The sequence below is a fragment of the Rhinolophus sinicus genome, chromosome 7, assembly GCF_057876585.1.
Source record: "Rhinolophus sinicus isolate RSI-liver-muscle chromosome 7, RSI-T2T, whole genome shotgun sequence".
NCBI lineage: Eukaryota > Metazoa > Chordata > Mammalia > Chiroptera > Rhinolophidae > Rhinolophus > Rhinolophus sinicus.
In genome coordinates this window covers 43,496,398-43,517,153 of record NC_142507.1, presented here as the reverse complement: position 1 = coordinate 43,517,153, position 20,756 = coordinate 43,496,398, and the positions used below count along the sequence as shown (strand labels likewise).

Sequence of the window (20,756 nt, the reverse complement as noted above, 5' to 3'; positions counted from 1 at the left end):
CGAAGAGAAAAGAAATGAGAAAGGTGAATGTTTTTAATAGTTTTATAGCAATCAGGAGAGTCATTTTTTTCTACCCATAGAAAACCCTGCTTCTCAGCCAGCACTCACGGCATTGTATTCTTTCCCTTTTATTTTTATTTTTTTTAAGTTCTTATTAGGGAATATTGGGGAACAGTGTGTTTTTTCAGGACCCATTAGCTCCATGTCAAGTCGTTGTTTTCAATCTAGTTGTGAGAGGCGCAGCTCACTGGCCCATGTGGGAATCGAACCAGAGACCTTGGTGTTATGAGCACTGCGCTCTAACCACTGAGCAAGCGGCCTCCCCAGCATTGTATTCTTTAGCTGTGACCCTCATCACCCCATCATGCCTACAGGCTGCCTCGCCAGGTCTCCATGAGAAACAGCAAAAAAATTTATTTTCCCAGGATGGACCAAAATACCCACCAGTAGAGGCCTTTGTGGAGTAAAGGCATTGTGCATCCATGGACCTCAGAAAGTAAAAGCCCTAATTTCCAGCAGCCATTTCCCCATGCCAGACATTATTCTAAATGTTTTATACGTAGGTACTAATTCAGCTAAACCTCACAGCAACCCTGTGAAGGATGTACTATTATTCTCATCCCCATGTTATAGATGAGGAAATAGAGACTCAGAGAGGTTAGGTAATTTGCCCAAGGTCACACAGCATAGAGCTGAGCCTGGATTTGGACCCAGGCAATTGGCTCCAGAGCTTGTGTTGAACCATGGTGCTGTGTTTCCTCAGAGATATTAAGGGATATTCTCAAGGTGACCAACTAGTAAATGGTGTAAAACAACACCAATGTAGTTTTATTGCAACTCTCTGCCTCTCCAAATAGAGCCCCTCAGGATGGTGAGCGCAGAGAGTACAGGGGAGGCCCCTGTGGGAACGAGGGGTCCTCTCTCTGTGGAGGGAGTCCTCCCTGACACTAGCTCTCCAAGGCCATGGACTTCCCAGGGAGCCTGAAGGGGGTCTGGATGGAGTTGGAGAAAGGGCCCTGTCCCCAGTGGGTCACGCCAAGCTTCTGTCCCCACAGGTCCAATGAGACTGAAGAAAGCCCTCAGCTGTACCCTTACCCTGCCCCTTCACATAGGCAGGTGGTGGGGAGAGCCCAGACAGAGGCGAGGGCCACGTCCTAAGAACCTCAGTGCCAGGGGTCAGTCACTGAGCAGCCCAACAAAACCAGACTTAATCACCTACTTATGGGAAAGGTCTCCTAAAAACTGGGGGTAATGATGGGAGACAAAAACCCACCACCACCACCTTCGGTGCCTACACGCGATCGCCAGCTTTTAGGAACTGTCTCCTAGGTCAGCAGCTAATTCAGCATCTGGGTCAGTATCTGATGTGTGCACTTTCAGCCGTGAAGGTAGAGGGCTGTCCTCTGCTGAGTTCACTCTGCTCGTGTTCCCCTGCACCGGCACCTGTACCTGCCCACACACCCTGACTGGATCCTCTCTCTCGGGCTTCCTTCAGAAGGGTGATCCTGTTTCACAGAAGGATAGGATTTCTGAATCCCAAGCATCAGCTGGCACGCTCCTTCCTGCCAGTCCTCCTGTCTGCCCCGAGCCTAGCACAGGGGCTGTGGGGAGCCGGCCCAGCCAGAGCACCGAGGCCCACACAAGCCGACCCAGAGACACCTTCTCGTCCACTGCTCCTGCTGGTGAGTTCATGCCCACATTTTCTCTTTGACCCACACTTCAATCTCTGCAGCTGGATCTTAACCACCATCGCGAAGGACCCCAACCATCTTTCTCCTCGAGTTCCTACATCACTCTGGGGAGATTTGGATCTTTGGATCACCGCAGTCCCTAGTATGTTGCCTTGCTCCTAGAAGAACCTCTGTAAAAATTTGTTAAAGAATTCATTGATGGGTACACAAAGGCACGAGCTAATGAAATGAAGCACCCATGGTGGGGTGGCAGGCTTCTGCCCATGTGGGTTGGGATGGGCAGTGAAAGCTGCCTAAGGCGCCCGACAAAATGCCACAGAAGCCATCGTCTATTCTCCTGGCTGAAGCTCTGCTCCCGCCTTCTGGGCGTGGCAACAAGCATGAGTTGCCCAGATTAACTCGGTTGGTAGTATGCGGTTAGGGAGACATGCGATTCTTATGGCCACATTCGTTGCTCATGTAACTTCTAAAATACTCGTCTCAATGCCCCACCTGAGCCTGGGCCTTGTCTTTGCACCAGAAGAAAGCATATCTGTCCCCAGATCCCCACCCACTATGCCCATTTCTGGTCCAGAAATTCTGGAGTCTTCTTGGGATTAAAGGAGGCCCAGAGCCCCACTGCTTGATGGGACGTAAGTGCCAATAGAAGAGAGGCTGGCATTGGGCACTATTTTGTTCGATGTTGACTGAGGCACAGGCCCTGCTTCCCCAGCCCGGGTCTGCCTGTACGGGAAAGGACGATGAGGGGAAAGAAGTAGGTGACGGCCACGTGGAGCACGGCCGTGCTGGTTCTTCTCCCCCAGTCCCCTGAAGGGTATCACATGTGGCAGATACCCCAGAATTGGCTGCAGAGACTAGATGAGGCTGGGGTCCCACCACAGCATGGGACAAAAAGGGCACACCCAGTGCCAGGCTTTGATCTGGGTGTGGAGGAATCGCTGGAGCTTTATGCAGGGGTCCCTGAAACCACCTGGCTGTGGTCAGGAGCGCCTGGTAACCACATGGGGAGGCCATGGCAGCAATCCAGGCAAGAGGTGAGGTCTGAACAGGCTGGCACTGGAAGAAGATGGGAGCGCAGGGGCAGGAAGATGGGACCTCCTGGAGCCAGGTCCCACGGGATTGGGAAACTCATGGGGTGTGAAGGTTGGGCAGGAGGCCTTTCCCTGAACAGAGAACCAGACTGAGGCACAGACAGAGAAGGAGGACAGAGAGGACAATGTGAGCTCAGACAATCACAGGGGCACCAAAGGAAGGCCCCAGTTATGCTCTCAAACTCAGGCCAGCAAGGCAGCTATTTCTGTGGCAGCCAGACCCGGGCTCCTAAACAGACTGTAGCCCACCTTTATGTAGCACTCCCCAGGTGTCTGGTGCTGTCCTAAGGGTTTTACAAACATTCACTCCTTTAACTATCTCAACAGCCCTAAGATATAAGTAGTCTCCCCATTTTACAAGTGAAGAAACTGAGGTACAGAGATTAAATGGCTTGCACAGAGCTAGTTGGAAACCTAGGGCTGCCGGCTCCAGAGTCCATGCTTGTAACCACTGTAACAAGGCAAACAGACGGCAATATGAGACCCTGACAGTGCTCAAAATCTAGAAGCCCAGGAACAGGCCCACAAGTCCTGTGTCCCAGCTGACTTCCAGGGCAAAAGCATTTCCCGAGTGCTGGGAGGGAGCTCCATCCCCGCCTCCATGGTTAATTGCTGTGGTTAAATCGTAAGCCCTGATCTTCCTGCTGGAAGGAATTACCCTGTGATCTTTCTTTTCACCATCACTGCTGCTGCTGCTGCTGCTGCTCAGGTTGTAAAGGAAAGCTGTTGCCCGTATCATTGTGTCTCTTCAGGACGACAGCTCTGTCCTTGAGCAGTCCATGCAAGGAGAGAGACAGACTGCCCCCGCAGTGCCCACCTCACTCTAATGAGGAAGAGTCCCATGTGACGGGCTTCCAGAGCCCCTGCCAACCCTCCTTGTCTTCTTTCAATTGCTCCAAGTAACAGAACATTCTCCTGTTCCAAGAGGCAGACAGACAAGATGGGGGGGTGGGGGAAGGCGGTCAGGGCATGCCAGAATCATCTGTGAACGTGGGCAGTTACTGGAGCTGCAAGTTTATGCACGGCAGCCCACTCGTGTGTCTCCACAGATTTGCACACGAGTACATGTCCATCTATGTGTTGGGTAATTTATGTGCAGCAAGTATGCGTGTGTGACTATTTGTATGAAAAGGCACACATCATTGTGTTAATGTGTGTGTGGGGGGAGGTCTGTGTATGGTGCGGTGTGTATGTGTGTGTGACTGTGTATGTGTGGCCATGTGTGTATCTGTGTCTCCATGTGTGTACGTGTCCTGGGCACAGTCCCCGGATGAATGAGAATAGGTCACACACGGTGGTGAATCTTCGATTGTGGGACAAAAGGACGCCGGAAAGAATGTTGGTTTCGAAACGAGAAAACTTGGGTTTGATTCACAACTTCATAACTGAGTGATTGAAGGACCTTTGGACGGGCATGTACCTTTCTACTTCCGTTTCCTCATGTGTTAAATGAGGAATGACCCCTAGCAGGTAATGCCCCCTAGCTACCTTAGCGGCCGTGGTGAGGCTCAAATCCTGTGTGGAAATGCTTGGCCAACCTGAGTGTAAGAGACTGGAGTGGACAGGACAGGTAGAGGTGCTTAGAGTACAGGCAATACAAGCTGTCCCTGGCCTCCAATGGCCCCAGGGACATCTGTCCCCAGGCATCCAAGCAGGCTTAGCCTAAGCAGGAGCAGCCTCTGAAAGGGCCAGCCTGCTGTACTAGCATGGATGTGACACTCACAATTTACCAGTGCCGGGAGAGGGAATGAAGAAACGGCCATCCCACCCCAATTGCTGCCCCGTGGCCCCGCTGCTACAAGCTACCAGCATTTGCTGAGCACCTAACACCTGCTGTGTACTTTCTTTGTGGTGTCACTTCCTCACTACACATTTATGAGGCAGGTCCTAGTAAGGCCATTGATTCTGGGTCACACAGACACTAAGTGTCCAGGCACTCCCATCTGCCCCAGAGCCTGAGCTCTTAACTAGGATGGAGTCTGCTACAAATTCACTAAGGGCTGATTTCGGCAGACCCCACCCCAGCCGTCTGGCTGCCTTCACGTTCTCATCAAGTTCAGGCCTCCTGGCAGAATGCTGCTCGTGGCTTTGAGCGCTACCTGTCTGGTGCCTCCAAGGCTGCCATGTCCACCCTTGTCTTCTGCCCAGGAAGGCTGAGAGAGCTGGGTACTTGTGGTCACCTCCCCACCATGAAAGAGCTATAAGACTGCATCTTACTATTCCCCAGTCGGGGAAACTGAGGCCTCTGAAGGGTGTGGTAACAACATCCCAACCACTGGGAAGTCACAGAGGAACAGAATCTATATCCTTTGGGCCCCTGAGGCTGGTCCAGTAATTCAGGATGAGGGAAGAGATGGGGCTTGGACTGAGGGCCTGGCTGAGACCCGGAAGAGGTGGACAAGAGAGCTACCATGGAGGGTGAGTCCGTGAGACTTGAGGCCTGGCTGAGTGAAGAACAGTGTGGATGAGAGGCGGCACCCCAGATGGAAAGAAGGGGCCCTGTGGGGTCATCTACGCAGAGTGGATCAGGCATTGGAGTCAGTAGAACCACAGCGCCCTCTTCTGTCCGGCCCTATGCAGCTGCAAGCATCGACTTTCAGCCACGGTTCTCTTCTTCACTCAACAATGGGCAGTGGGAACCCACCCTATGCCAGCCCCACCTGCCCACCTTCTCTTTCCCCCACCTGCTGCCAGCCCTGTGACATCTGAGCTCACCCTCCGTGCAGCTGTGTGTCCCTGTCCCTGGGGCTCTCCAGGCCTGGGTCGCAGTGCACACGGTTGTCTGTAGGATGACTTCTTTCAGCCATCCTCTGACTCAGAGACAGCTACGAGCTCACCGAAGGTGTCAGGCTTGGGAAGCAACCAAAGGTGAGCATGAGAGAGGCCATAGGGGGCGCTCCGGGGCCCAGGACACTGACACTCAGTGCAGTTCTCCGACCTTGAGAGGCCAGACCCACAGCCTGGCGCTCCCACAGACTTCTGAGTGACATCTGCTCTGGGAGAGGCAGAGGGCTGAGCCTCCACAAGGCCCTGTGTGCAGGAAGTGCCTTGTCTAGACGGGGACGAGACCACCAGCACCACAAAGCCACGTGCGGCAAACATGAAGTGCTGCAGAGCGTGGCAGGCAGTTGGGGTCACTGTGGACTACACCAGGTGGCCAGAGGAGGCCTCCCAGGACAGACGGAAATGATAGCGGCTCCATCTGGAATGCTTGCTGTGTGCCAGGCACACTAGTCACAACATACATTACTTCCTTCTTCCCCCAAGAACCCCGAGGGAAGGTACTATTAGACCCATTTAAAGAGGGAGAAAGTAAAGTTCACAGAGGTGGTGATTGGTCCAAGGCCACATACCCAGTGAGCACAGAAATGAGATTCAAACCCAAGTCTGTCTGACTTTGGGGGAAGGGCAGCGAGTAAAAGTCAGAGAGGGGCAGGTATAAGATGCACTGGTACCATGAGTGGACCAGCCTGCCCCCATGTACAAAAACGACAAAGCTCTGGGGAGCTGAGACACGGATCAAATATTATTGTGCCAAAACCTTGTCTAGGGAGTTCAAAGGAAGGCAGGAACACCTTTACCTGGTGTCCTAGGGAAAGCTTCATCTCCAGGTGAGGTGAGAAGTAGGCATGCAGGTGGCAGGACCTGCATAAATAGTGACCTAGAGGGAGTAAAACACAAGTATGTTTGGAGGGGAAAAGAGGTTATTTTAACCCCATGTGCTGTCTTGGCACTGTGCCAGGCAAGCACAGCTTATGGGTGGAATCAGACACTGTAGAAGATTCTTGAATATGATGGTCAACTACGGAGAGGATTTCATCCTTGAGTACTGATAATTTTATCGAAGCCTTAGCATACTGGGCAGAGGAAAAGATGTAGGACCCAGGGAAAGCCATCAAGGACCCCACACTCTGCAAGCCGTGCAGGCTCCAGGACCCTGCCCAGCGCGATGGGTGACGACCCTCAATACCTCAGCCCGCAGCTCCACCCCCACTGGAGTGTCCCACCCTACCCAGAGTGTCCCTCGCCTCCCAGGGACCAACGTGAGACAGAGGAGGGCAGCCTGGGAAAAACCAGCTCCAATCTTGGCTCACACAATTATCGTCATTTAATCGTGAGATAAGCGAATGTGGATGCAAAATCGCTTTGAAAAGACTACAGCGCTGTCCACTGCAGGCCACCCTTGTCATCTGTCCGTGAAACTGCTCCCAAGGCTGTGACCACTGCAGATTTGACCTCCTCCCACTCTCATCCCCAGCCTGCCTGGCGTCAGTGTTCTTGAGTTGAACTCAAAGCTTGAGTGACTCTGAGGAAAGATTCTTAGTCTGTTTGTGGAGATCCAAACCCATTCCTCTTAACCCCACCCCAACACACGCACACACACACACAATTACTTCCCACTGCCTAAAATGATTTGTTTTAATGAAATCATTCCCCATAAACATCTTGGACTCAGGCCAAAAAAAAAAAAAAATACCAGTGTCTGTTGGCTTCTAAAGTTCCTGTTATGTGGGAAGATTGGCAAACAATAGGTATAATTTAATAATCTTTCCGACAGGCACTTTACATATGCTATCTCATTTAATTACCCTCACAAGAAGCCTAGGATTCCTAGAAAGGAGGGGCTAAGGCACGGATAGCTTACTGCTGGAGGAAACACTTGTGCCCACCCAGCCTCCATCCTCTTGTTTTTCCTTCCCAACAGAATCAATTGCGTTCACGTATCCATAGCCACCCCACCACCTGGTCCAAGAGGCAGTGGTAGAGGTGATGAGAAATGGTTGAAACCTAGACATATTTTGAAGATATAACCAAAAGGATATGTGAAGGACTGGCTGTCAAGTGTGAGAGAAAATAAAGGAGTGAAGGAGGAGACGGGGTGTGGAAAAGTGTTGGGTACACTGGAGGACTTCACGCAAATACAAAAGTATATGTTTCATTATTAAGAAACGCTAGCGTCCTCTTTCATTGCGGCCTCTATCTGCCGTCGTGTACAGAGACCTCTTTTGGCTGGAGGAAGTTTTCCCCTCTCGGCCAGCCTCCTTCTTTGCCATTTCTCCAGTTAGTGTGTGAAGACCCAGGGGGGTGCAAGTTGATCTCAATGTTGCCAAAACACCCATGAGTTTCCTTTCTCAAGTTAAACATCAATCAGTTCTTTATCCAATGGTGTACCTTACGTGTATAAACAAACTTCTTCTCCACAGCTCACAGCAAGCAGGGAAGGCTGAAGGTCTTCATGCTTCTTCCCCGACTCCCCTAGAATGGATGTGTGTGGCTGGAAAGAAATGGAGGTCGCTCTGGTCAATTTTGATAACTCAGACGAAATCCAGGAACCACAAGACTACGCCACAGACTTCGACCCAAGCAGCCGAAACGGCCAGCCTGGGAGCAGCCCCTTCTCCAACTGGGGTGTCCTCATCAGCGATAGCACCAACCACGAGACGGCCTTCTCCAAGCTCCCAGGAGACTTCATCCATTCCCCAGGGCCTGAGCCAGGGGTCATGAGTGAAGGAAACCAGCGGGTCATCATCAACATTGCTGGGCTGAGGTTCGAGACCCAGCTTAGAACCCTCAATCAGTTCCCAGAGACCCTTCTGGGAGACCGGGAGAAGAGGATGCAGTTCTTCGACTCCATGAGAAACGAGTATTTCTTCGACAGGAACCGGCCCAGTTTTGATGGAATTCTATATTATTACCAATCTGGCGGGAAAATCAGGCGCCCGGCCAATGTCCCCATTGACGTCTTTGCTGATGAGATCTCCTTCTATGAGCTAGGGGCCGAGGCTCTGGACCAGTTCCGGGAGGATGAAGGCTTCCTCAAAGACCCGGAAACACCGCTCCCCACCAATGACTTCCACCGGCAGTTCTGGCTCCTCTTCGAGTACCCCGAGAGCTCCAGTGCTGCCCGTGGCGTGGCCACGGTCTCCGTGTTGGTGGTGATCGTCTCCATCACGATCTTCTGCCTGGAGACACTCCCTGAGTTCCGGGACGACAGAGAGCTGAAGGTGATGCGAGACCCCAGCCTGAACGCGAGCAGGACCGTCCTCACCCACACCATGTTCACGGACCCTTTCTTCATGGTGGAGTCCACCTGCATCGTGTGGTTCACCTTCGAGCTGGTGCTGCGGTTCGTGGTCTGCCCCAGCAAGACCGGCTTCTTCAGAAACATCATGAATATCATTGACATCATCTCCATCATCCCCTACTTTGCAACCGTCATCACAGAGCTGGTCCAGGAGACGGAGCCGAGCGCCCAGCAGAACATGTCGCTGGCCACCCTGAGGATCATCCGGCTGGTGCGGGTCTTCCGCATCTTCAAGCTCTCCCGCCATTCCAAGGGGCTGCAGATCCTGGGGCAGACGCTGAAGGCGTCCATGCAGGAGCTGGGGCTGCTCATCTTCTTCCTCTTCGTCGGCGTCATCCTCTTCTCCAGCGCCGTCTACTTTGCCGAGGTGGACGAGCCCGAGTCCCATTTCTCCAGCATTCCTGATGGCTTCTGGTGGGCGGTGGTCACCATGACAACTGTGGGCTACGGCGACATGTGCCCGACCACCGCAGGGGGCAAGATTGTGGGCATTCTGTGTGCCATTGCAGGGGTGCTTACCATTGCCCTCCCTGTGCCTGTCATTGTCTCCAACTTTAACTACTTCTACCATCGGGAGACTGAGAATGAGGAGAAGCAAAACATCCCACGAGAAATCAACAGAATCCTCAAAAGTACGGAGTCAAGAGCGGGTAGCATCGACTCTCTTAATAAGACCAATGGTGGCTGCTGTGCAGAGAAGTCCCGGAAGTGATCTGTCCAGGGCTTCTTGGCTTCCTGTGTCTCTGTCTCTCTCCCCCTCCCACTGCAGCCGTTGCTCCCTGTTTCCAAAGACCAAAATTTATCTTTTGTGACCAACAGGCCGTCGTTGCCTGCAAGCTGTTTTAATAAACTCCTACTCCTGCTCTATTCTCTAAGCTGTTTCCTCTCACCTGACTATAGGAAGACGTGGCTGTCCTTTCCTGTGAGGGGGTAGTTCAGGTTCTTGCGACTCACCTGTGGTCCCCAAGACCAGCGGGATCGGCATCACCTCCGAGCGAGGAGCTGCACAATCCAGGCCCAGCCCGGACGCACTGACTCAGAATCTGCATTTTAACAACTTCACGGGTGATTCATTTTTCACATTAGACATGAAGAAGCACTCACTGGCGTTGGTCTCCCTTAGAAGAAGCACATTAAAAGGCCAGGGATTGCTATGAGCAATGAATAAGAGCTCAGAATTGTTTAATAATAATACCTTACCCTTGTGTGGCATTGCATCAATTTTCCAAAGCTTTCCCCCCTACATTATCTCACTGCCTCTCAGAATAACTAGTAGAAGAGACTTGATAATTATTCCCATAATAATCGTGCAGCTGAACAAACTACAGGACAGCCACTTACCTAAGGTCACCCAGAAACAGTGACCCAGTCAATGGTGGGACCCAAATCTCCTACCTACTAGTCTAGTGCTGTTTCCACTCGTAGATGTGATGGAACAGGGTGGGGAGGGAGAGCGGGGCTTGAGGGCTTCGTCTTTCCGAGGATCCAGGCAGCAAACCTCTGGGCAGGAGCACGCTTTTCTGGGGGCTCGCCTCATCTCCTCACAGCCTGGGAAGGCTCTGCAGGACCTCGGGGACCACCTCCCAGGCACAGAGCTGCCCATGTGGTGTGGAGCCACTGCTGTCCCAGACACTGCTCCCACAGGCTCCCCTGTCCTGCTATCCCAGCTTGGTCAGCAGCTCATCTCCTGATGGCACTGCCCAGCTCGCACTCTGCTCTGGACGAAGTCCCTTCCCCACGACTTGCTCAGATGCTGTCTGAGGATACACCAGCTGGTACAGGAATATGTTAGGCAGATGCTTTGGGGTAGCAGGTAGCATCGGCTCACATGATTGAGGAATGCAGGAGGAGAGCAGATGGTAGGCCCCCTGAGTCTGGGGACTCAAACATCACCTTCAAAGCTCTCGTCACCTGTGTCCATCTCCCTTCTATGCTTTCCTCCGCTGGATGGACTTTATGCCCCATGAGCCAAAGGGCATGGAGCGTGACAGCCCCAGGGCACAGCCTAGCTTCATCTAACCAAACCAAACCAAACAAAAATACAGAGGGTGCCAAAACAATGTATACACATTTTAAGAAAGGAAAAAAAATGTATTAAAATTGTAATACCCGATATATACTGACACCAAAGGATGAATACAAGTCATGTGTATACATTTTTTGGCACTCCCAGTATATATGCATATGTATATATATGCACGCACATATATAATCAACTATGTACCTAATTGCTGGTCTATAATTCCTCACAAAAATGTTCCATCCAAAAGATAGGGACTTTTCTCTGTCTGGTCCACTGCTACATTCCCAGGGCCTATCACTGCACATCGTAGGTACTCAATAAATATTTGTTGACTTAATGAATTGTCCCTTCAAGCGCTCCCTTCCAATTACCCTAAAGAGATCAAAATAAGCCACTCTACAGGCCTGGTGAGATTTCATTCCCCCTCACCCTTACTGTCCCCTAAACCCTAGACCTACAGGCTAAGGCCAGACACTCCTTAAGGGGAGGTATGAGTGCAGGGGACCCTTGACGGCGTTACGGGGTAGGCTCTGAGGCCTGGGTTGCAGCTGGTGGAGGGGCATGGGGGAGGCCTGGCCTAGAGACCCTGCATGCTCCCAGTCCGTTGCCCTGGGGCTGCTCTCCCTGGTAGAGGCTTAGAGGAGGGCAAGGAGAGCAGAACCCTCCTCTGAAACCCCCACTCCGAAGGCCTTGTCTCAGACCCCTTCACGAGATTTCCAGGGAAATATCTGAGCCCACAAAAGGCAGCCCTCCTCAACAAGCATCCTGGAAGTCCCATCTCCCGAGGCAGTTTGGACTTCTCCTTCGTGCCTTGACTCTGCCGAGACCATGCCCTGACCCAGCCTGACTCCACCTCAGCAGATCTCTGTTCCCAGGGGAACCTGCTCAGGCCACCTCCACTGCAGCTGCCAAGGAAAGAGTGTGGTCCCTCCCCCAGGAACAAGGCCCACCCCAGCCCTTTCTCCATGCCCACCCTTTACCCCCTATTCCCTCCTTAGTAGGTCCTGGAAATGGAAGGGAAGGAGACACCCAAGGTGCCCCTGCCCCCCTCCGCAGCTGATTCCAGCCTCCTAAAAAATAAAATGCATTCACCCCTGGAGTGGAGTACTCCAAAGGCCCTTTGAAGCTGGAGGAAGAAAGCCACCCTGATCTCCCCAGAGACCAGTGTGTCGCACATCCGACAGACAGGAGAAGTCTGCCCTCAAATGCAGAGATGAAAAAGAACAGGGGGTGGTAGGGAGCTGGGGAGATGGGGAAAGGGAAGATCAGACAAACTTTTGTTATTGCATCTCAGGGGAAGCGGAGGTAAAATGCCGCCTGCGAAATGTCACCAGATAATGAATGCTATTTCACTCCCCGTTGCTGAGGTGTCTGTCAGATGCATGGGGAGAGAGTGACAGCGAACCTCATTAGGAATTTTGGGTGGATCTTCTGCTCTTCTGAACCAGAAGGGCCATGGCTGAGCCCCCTCCTTCCCACCACCACTGTCCTGTCTTATTGCTAAGAGAAATAACACGTAAAAATATAGCATAATAATAAACAACTCCAAGCTCCCAAGATTATTGTGGAAATTAAATGAGATAATATGTGAAATTCCTTAGCAAAGGTAAAACATGCTGTACAAAATGGGTTGGAGGTAGCTGACGCCTAGGATAAGAACTCCCCAGCAGGTGGTAAACCGTTCAAGAGCCGTGGCTGTGCCTTTTTGATGCTATAATCTCAGCCCAGTGTCTGGTGCATAGCAGGTGCTCAGCCAATGAAGGAAGGAAAAGAGTAACAGAAAGAAAGAGAGATGATGCAAAGATCACATCGTGTCCCTTGAAAAGAGACAATAACTTACGTCTATTGCATGCCCTGCACTATTCCAAGATGCTCAGTGTAAATGACACGCTAAGGCTCATGACACCCTATAAGGTAGAACCTACTATGAGCCCGGTCTTATAGACGAGGGAATGCAGTCACAGAGCAGTCTAGTAACTTGCCTAAGATGCTACAGCTAGCAAGTGGCTGAGCCAGGATTCGAACTCAGAGGCTTGGCTGCCCGTCTCAATGTTTTTCTCCTCTGCCTCAAGCCACCTCTCCGCACAATGCTGCCTCAGGAGAACCACCATGGCTGAGCCTGGGAGGCAGGTAGAGGTTGTGGAGTCCTTACTCCAACCCCACCTCCCGTACGCCACAGATCCCACGATCACCTGACGATTCTGTTCTGTCACTGTTGCTAGGAAGCTGTGTGGAGATGCACGCACCCTCCAATTTTGCCTAGTGCTAACCCCATCCAGAAGACAGGAGCCAAATCGGTCCAAACTTTTCTCCTCTGTGGTCAGCTCAGTGTCACTTGTTGGAAAACATGTCACCTCTGATCCTTCCCCCATGCAATACCCTCACCTTATTTCTGCCTTTTGAAATCCTCTCCGTCCCTCCACACACCCCTTCCTCCATGAAGCTGGTTCCGATCTCACCTTACCTGTGCCTCGTCTGCCTGCTCCCTCTACTGTGAGCTCCTGGAGTGGGGGGTCTTGCCTGGCTCATCACCAAAGCCTCAGAACCCTGATACTATGTGCCCCACACAGAGTCGATGTTCAGTTATAAATTAAAAGTGTGATGACACTGTGATTCTTTAGTGTTGAATGAGACTTTACAGCGTGCATTAGCTATCTATTGCCACATAACAAATTACCCTGAAACTTAGCAGCTTAAGACAACACGCAATTATTATCTCACAGTTTCTGTGGGTCAGGAATCCAGGCAGCTTCTCCGGGCCCTGACTCAGGGTTTCTCATGAGGCTGCAATCAAGGTATTAGCTAGAGCTGCCGTCACCTTAAGGCTCAACCAGGACCTTGCAGGGACCCTCCTGTCATCAGCAGTTGCAGGTTTTGGAGGTCGTTCCTTTTTTCTCTTCCCACACAGTGTGCGCTCTCTCCAACTTACACATCTGTAAGCCAAATACTTCCCTTCCATTTGTAGAAACCATTCTCAATAAAGAAGATAGTGAGGCTTGGTGGGCAAGGCGTGGGATTGGGGCGCGGGGTGGGGACACATGTGGGGACACATGTCTGACCGTGATGTCTTAGCCTCAGTCCTCGGCTCTCTGAGTATGTTAAGGAGATCATCCTGCTATGGTTTGGAGGGAGGGGTACCGATGTTGGGGGTACTGGATGGGATTCTAATGGCCTTGTCCTGCAGCAGACCTAGAGAAAGGTCACCCACTGAGGATGAGGGCAAGGTGTGTGCTGAAGGAAGACGATTCTTGGTGTCGTTATCCAAGGGGAGGGTCTCGGGCAGGTGGAGGGAAGCCCCCACCCCGACTAGGGCCCCCCTCTCTTCCATCTAGACCTCAAGGAGGGAAACTGTCTGGATGTGAGCTTCAGAGCAAAGGGCAATAAGTTGATGTGAGAGGCAGAATAGCCCCCCCCCCCCCCAAGATGTCTACATCCTAATCCCCAAAACCTTTGAATATGTTACCTTAGCCTGGACGAAGGAACTTTGCAGATGGGATTACATTAAGGACCTTGAAGTGGAGATGACCCTGGGTGATGGGCATGGGCCCAAGGTCATCACAAGGGGCCTATAAGAGGGAGGCAGGAGCTCAGAGATGGGAGATGATGCCAATGGACGCAGAGGTCGGAGCCTCAGAATGTGGGCAGCCTGTGGAAACAGGGGAAGGCAATGAAATAGATTCTCCCCGAGGGCCCCCGGAAAGAATGCAGCCCTGCTGAGATAATAAATTTGCCTTGCTTCAGGCCACTGCGTTTGTGGTAATTTGTTGCTACAGCAATAGAAAACTAATACAGCTGGTAGCTGTTATAAAGAAATCAGCCAGAAGACTGAGTGGGTCACCATGATAGCTCTCAAACCTGACCACCTGGGTACCTGTCACTTTTCTTTTTTTGCCTGTAATTAAAACTGTATTGAAAAAATGACACCAAAACAGGAGAGATCACACTGTTGTGTACTTACAAAATTACATCACTTTTGTACATGAACTAGAATTACTGAATCCATAGGGCTTTCTGTGATATAACAAATTCAGGAAGTTGTGTGGCTCATTAGCATTGCTTTCTTCTAAACCAGGGGAGTCCAAACTGCAGCTGGCGGGCCAACTGCGGCCCGCGATCCATTTCTTATTGGCCCGCAGCAAATTCCAAAAATATATTTAGTTTACTTAAATAAACCAGGTGAGGCAATACGTACTTCACCTCGAGTGAGTGGCCCGGCTGTTTGTATATTTTACCGCATATGGCCCTTGGTGAAAAACGTTGAAAAAAGTTTGGACACCCCTGTTCTAAACGAACACCCTTCTGTGAGTCTCGCCTTTCCTCTTATCGGCGGGCACAACACTGTCAAACAACCTACACAAAGAACCACTGTGGGAGCGTGGCGGAAAACCATGGCCATCTTGTAGCTACCTGGGCATTTTACATCCAGAAAATAAGAATTTGGACTTTCTATGTTTTTCCTTTTCCTCTTCCAAGGACGGATGTAGTAAATGTCTAGCCAGAGGCATGTTACTCTTTCGCAAGCCCAGCCCAAAAAGATCTCTCCGTACATGTCACTCTTGCATACTCCCCTTTGAGTCATCCCGGGCAGCCCCGTGCACTAGCGTCGTGTACCCATACTTGGGTCACAGAGTTAACAGGAGCAGCACCCTTCACCGGACCATGTGGGGAGGGCAGTAGCGATTACTAGAGACCCCCGAAAAGGCGGTGACTCGCCTGTGAGATGCAACCTCTGCTGTCCGATGAGAGAGCCTCTGAAAGCCCACCCTGGAGGATCAGGTCCTGTTTCACCAAGGAAAGAAGTCCTTGCTTTTAAGGTCCCTCCCACCCCCCCGACATCCCCTGCAGGGGCCAGGGGGCCCGATGTGAGAGTCCTCGGCTCCAGGGCCTTAGACATGGGGGGCTGCAAACTGTTAAAAGATAAACTGAGGCATAGTCAACATTTTAAGAGTTTGTGTGAGCAAAAATCGATTCAAATCGAGCAGCATCCGATCGCTAGAAAGGAGCCCCAAGGAGCTGTACAAAATGAGAGACTTATAGGCAGAAGCGAGTGGGAATAAGGAAGTTATGATAGAAAAAAAGCGGGTTGGTTATTGCAAAGTTCCTTCCCTTCATGAAATGACAGGGGTCAGGCAGATTCTCTAGTCTGATCAGGTGAGTCCGGATGGATGGGTTTAAGATTCCATTTCTCGGAGAACCAAAACTGTAATTAAGTCACCTTGCTCACCATGGTGGCTTTAGTACCCAGTGCTAGGTGTATGCCCAGTATATTTGAGGTGGGGCGCCCCATAAGCAACTTTATTTGGGGCCTGTTGTCTTGTTTTTAACACCAGCAATGGACCTAAAGAGACAGTCAAAGCTGCCAAAAGCCTCAAGGGCCAATCCTCCGAAAGGCGCCAGTCTCTCCCCCAGCCAATCCAGTTTGGGCCCCGGGGCCCTGCTGAGCCTACGTTGCAGCCAGCTCACAGCAACGCCCCCATCCTAGCAGTCCCCAGCTCTCTGCTGCCCTCTGGCTTCAGCTCTCTGATCGTCCAGCGAACCCTGCTGGGACTATACGGGTCACATCTCATGGGGGGAGGGGGAGCTACGTAGGTTGTCCAGAGACTGGGAAGTCCGAAGAGCCATCTAGAGCAGCAGAGCGCGCGGGGGCGGGGGGATGGTCCTAGGCAGATGGTTCCAGCACCTGCTTCCCTTTCCTCCATTCATATCCCTGCCCCATGTCAAGGGCTCAGAAACACAAGCTGAATGGGCATCATACCTTCTGGACTAAAAACTAGGACAATCAGTGGTATAAGAAACAATCTGGCAGTGGCGTTTGATGTCAGAATGAGCAGCTTGCTTAGGACACGGCAGTCAGCTGAGAGAACAATGGGACAGAATGTTTTGGACATGTGGCCCTTCCTGGTAGGTCTCACCATAATAAAGCTCCTGATAAGGCTCGCCCCTACACAGCTCTGGTCGTGGGTTGCTCACCATGGTGGCTTTAGTACCTAGTGCTCGGTGGACTCCGTGAATAGTATTTGATGGGAGAGAAAGAGAGAGCATTCACTTTGACAAGGCCCAAGAAAATGCCCTGCATGTTTGTCGCCCAGCCCTCAGGCCAGGGCAGCCAGCTGTGTGGGAAAGACTATATTCCCCTGTGTCTCCCTTTTTTACCTCTCTAGCTCAGGTACCTCCAGCAGGGTAGGTGATTTTCCGGTGACCCTCTATCACTGTTGGGAAGACGTGCTGGATCCCACCAGGTACCTGCACCCTTCAGGGTCTGACAGTCCCAGAATGAGCTGGGGGGGTGCCGAGAAGGTCAGGGCAGCTTTAGCTCTGGGGGAGGGGCTACTTCTCAGGGCTGGAAGGGAAAGGCCTGGGGAGCAGCAGGTTGGTGTGGGGCTGGCAGACACCATGGGGAGAGGAGAACATCCCTCCGAGGATGCAGGACTACATTATGTCCCTCAAAAATCCCTATGGTCAATCCCTAGCCCCCACTGTGACTGGATTTGGAGCCAGGGTCTTTAAAGAGGCAATTAAGGTTAAATGAGCTCATAAAGGTGAGGCCCTAATCCCATATGTCCTTAGGAAGAAGAGACACCAGGGATACGCGGGCACAGAGGAAAGGCCATATGAGGACGCAGCGAGAAGGAGGCCGTCTGTAACCCAAGGAAAGAGGGCTCGGGAGAAACCAACCCTACTGATGCCTCGATCTGGAGCTTCCAGCCTCCAGAACGGCGAGAAATAAATGTCTGTTGTTTAAACCACCCAGTCAATGGTATTTTTCATGGCAGCCCGAGCTGACTAACATCCCACTGGAGACGAGGAAGAAGACACGGAAGTTGGAGTGTTCAGAGGAGAGAAAGGGGCCTGAGAGACACACACACAAATGCCCAGTGGTCTTCGCCAGAGAGCAGGCCCCGGGAAGTAGAAAGCCTTTCCTCTCCCTCCTGGGTCTAAATAAATCCTCAGAATCCAGGCCAAGCCCACAGCCCAGCTGCCAGCAAGTAACCAGAACATCAGCATGGCACCTCCTGTACCAGTCTGTCAGTGGGTCCATTTGCCTGACTCTCAGGCCAAAGACAATGATTTCTGAAGCTTCCCAGATCCCAGTCCATTCTTTCCCTAACTGCTCCTGGGTATCTCTGGAAATGTGTGGACTCAGGAAAGTGTTTGGAGAGTCTCTGCTTATTGCATGTTATCCAAACCCACAAGGGCCACAGGTACCAGTACTGGAGCTCTGGCCCAAGCGTCCCTTCAGCTTGGGGTATCACTGTCTCAGGAGCAGAGGCTGAGAGATTGGCCACCAAAGAGACTCAGGGAATCCCAGGGACACAGGCTTAGGCATTTGGATGGCCGGTCTGCCCACAGTGCACTTTTCTGCTTGTGAATGACACTCTCTCAATGAGAAAAGCCCTCCAGGGAGCTGGTATGGGGACAGTGGATGAGATTTGGGGCTGGGTTTGCAGGATGCCCCAGGCCACAGTTCAGAGCTGTGGGACGTGTGTTTGGCACCCGCCCACCACAGTCCTCAGCACAGGACAGGTCTGTCTCCAGAGGTTCCTTGTTCCCTCTCACAGGCCCTAAAAATAAAGCTCCAAGGACACAGTTATTCTGGTCTCAGTGCTAAACGGAGCCCTGGGAAAGAAAGGGGCTCTCAAGTTTCGTGGCTGGAGCCAGAGGAGACGGCAAGGACAAAAGTGGGGGAGGCTCAGAATCTACAGATGGAGCATCAGCATTGGCGCTGAGGAAACCAAGGCCGCCAGCTCAGAGGAGGTGGCGGGGCCATGAGCAGTCTCTGAAAAGGAGGCAAAATTCCACCAGCCAGAATGGGGAGACAACTTTGGTCTGCATCTTAACCAGCCCCAGCCCCAGCCCTGAAACTGCACGGGGTGTCTAGGGCACCAGATTCTGGCTGCTTTCCAAGCTCCCCAGAACTCTTTGGGGTGAAGGGCTGGCTGTTCCACTGATCCAGAAGGGCTAATGGCCTGTCCCCAAGCCCCTTGGGTACACACTACAGGCACACCGTCGCCTGGTCAACTATAGCCCAAACTGTAATTCTGGTATTACAGACAAGCCAGAAAAATCAGCGAGGGAGGACAGCAGAAGGGCACTGAGAAGGAAAAGGCTAGCCAGAGAGAGGTCTGGTGAGTGAGGGGTTTGAGGGAAGACACCACGTCTCCTGTATCTGTGCCTCCTGCAGAAGCTGGTACTGTGCCTTGTGCACAGTAGTCACTTAGTAAATTCTATTGTTTGGTTGGCCACTGCCCTGGGGACCTGGGATGGGGAGAGGAAAGTTGCAGATATAAAACAAGGTGTACAAAGCTGGCATTTGAGATTGGGACACTAGAGGGCGCTCCAGGACAAAAGCTGAGTCCCGGCAGCCCTTGCCCTGTTGAGGAGCTTAGAGGACGGTTCCGAGTTTGTGTATTCATTCAACATACATCCACCAAACAATTTACTCTGTGAAATACTAAATGCTGTGAAGGATACAAAAATGATTGAACTGTGACATCTGCCCTCAAAGATGGGGTCATCTCATTAGAAAGATAAGAGGCATAAATTAACATATCCATATTTACCTGCTGGTAACTTCTATGTATTAAGTGCTGATTAATCTTCACACACTGTTCTTTCTACCCATAATGCATCCCTCCCTAATATCTGCATGCCTTACTCTCTGTCACGTCTTTGCTCAAATTCACCTTCTTGTGAAGCCTACCTTCCCACTTCATTTTAAAGCATAAATGTCACATCATTCTCAGTCATCTTCACCCCCTCGGCTTTTTCCCAGACACTTAAAACCATCTGCTATGCTACACGGCTTACACATTCATTATCTCCATTATCTGTGGCCCCCACAGAACTCCATGAGGCTGGAGGGGTCCATCTGCTGTGTTCACTGATGCACAAAGCATAGAACAGTGCTTCATACAGTAGGCACTCAAAACATGCTTTTTAATAAATAAGACCGCTGACAATTCTAATTAGTCCCCAGTAAACCAAGGGGCCGGGGGTCAGCTAGCGAGTACTCCTGTGGTTTGGAGGCTTTGGGTGAAGTGGTGGTCATGTGCAGTCGGGGTCTTCTCAGAAGAGGTAACCCTTAAGTAGGCCTTGAAGCAATTCACAGGTGAGAAAAAGTGGAAAGGGGCCTCAGACAAAGGGATGGGCATGAGCAAAGGCCCAGAGGCCAGCCCTGCAGGGGGCTGGATGTGACCATGACAGAAGGACAGACCAGATGTCCCTCAGCAGGAAACTGAGCATGCCCTGGCCACTCTGGGCCCCCAGCCATGACCAGGGCTACTGGGCAGTAGCCAGGCCACGTCCCTTACTCACATTCCCACTCCCTGCTTCCTGCTCTTTTCCCTTGCCTTTCTGGCTGTCCAGGGCTTTCTGACAGGGGGCAACCTCTACCACTCCCGTCTCAGCTATATTCTCCCTTCTGCTGCAAGCAAGAAACAAACTGTGCAGCTCAGAAAACAATCCATCATTTTGTCACAACATTTCCATTTCAAAGGCTCCTTTTCCAAGCTTCCTTTGGCCGAGTGCTTCCTCTAATTAGCGTGAGAAGAACTGGCAGGAAAATTGAGTGACAAGGAAGGAACGGAAGTAGAAATGGGGCTGTAGGGCCTGAGGACCCTGCCTGAGGCCAGCAGGGGCAGGAAGGGGCACTGGCCTGGGCAGGTACTCTAGGGAGAGGTGCTGTGTACGCATGCGTGTTTGTGTGTGCATGTGTGTCTGTGTCTATCGGTGTACGTGTGTGTCTGTGTGTGTATACTCATGTCTTTGTGAGCTCACGTTTCTCAGCATTCATGATTCCTGCCAGCCAGGCAGAGATTTGCCCGCTCCTGGCACCAACATAAGCCCCTCTCTGGCACTTGCTCAGC

At 51.7% G+C, this 20,756-nt stretch overlaps 1 protein-coding gene and 1 pseudogene across 1 annotated transcript; one reads left to right on the top strand and one right to left on the bottom strand.

Annotated features, from left to right (window-relative positions):
• The first annotated feature begins 1,487 nt into the window (after positions 1-1,487).
• Positions 1,488-9,734, top strand: KCNA10 (potassium voltage-gated channel subfamily A member 10). Its single transcript, XM_019730567.3, has 2 exons — positions 1,488-1,682; positions 7,987-9,734. Exon 2 carries the CDS (start codon positions 8,044-8,046, stop codon positions 9,577-9,579), a length of 1,536 nt encoding a protein of 511 aa, XP_019586126.3. The 5' UTR covers positions 1,488-1,682; positions 7,987-8,043; the 3' UTR covers positions 9,580-9,734.
• Positions 9,735-15,118: 5,384 nt separating this feature from the next.
• LOC109446794 (small ribosomal subunit protein eS27-like pseudogene) lies at positions 15,119-15,395 on the bottom strand (annotated as a pseudogene).
• Positions 15,396-20,756: the final 5,361 nt, after the last annotated feature.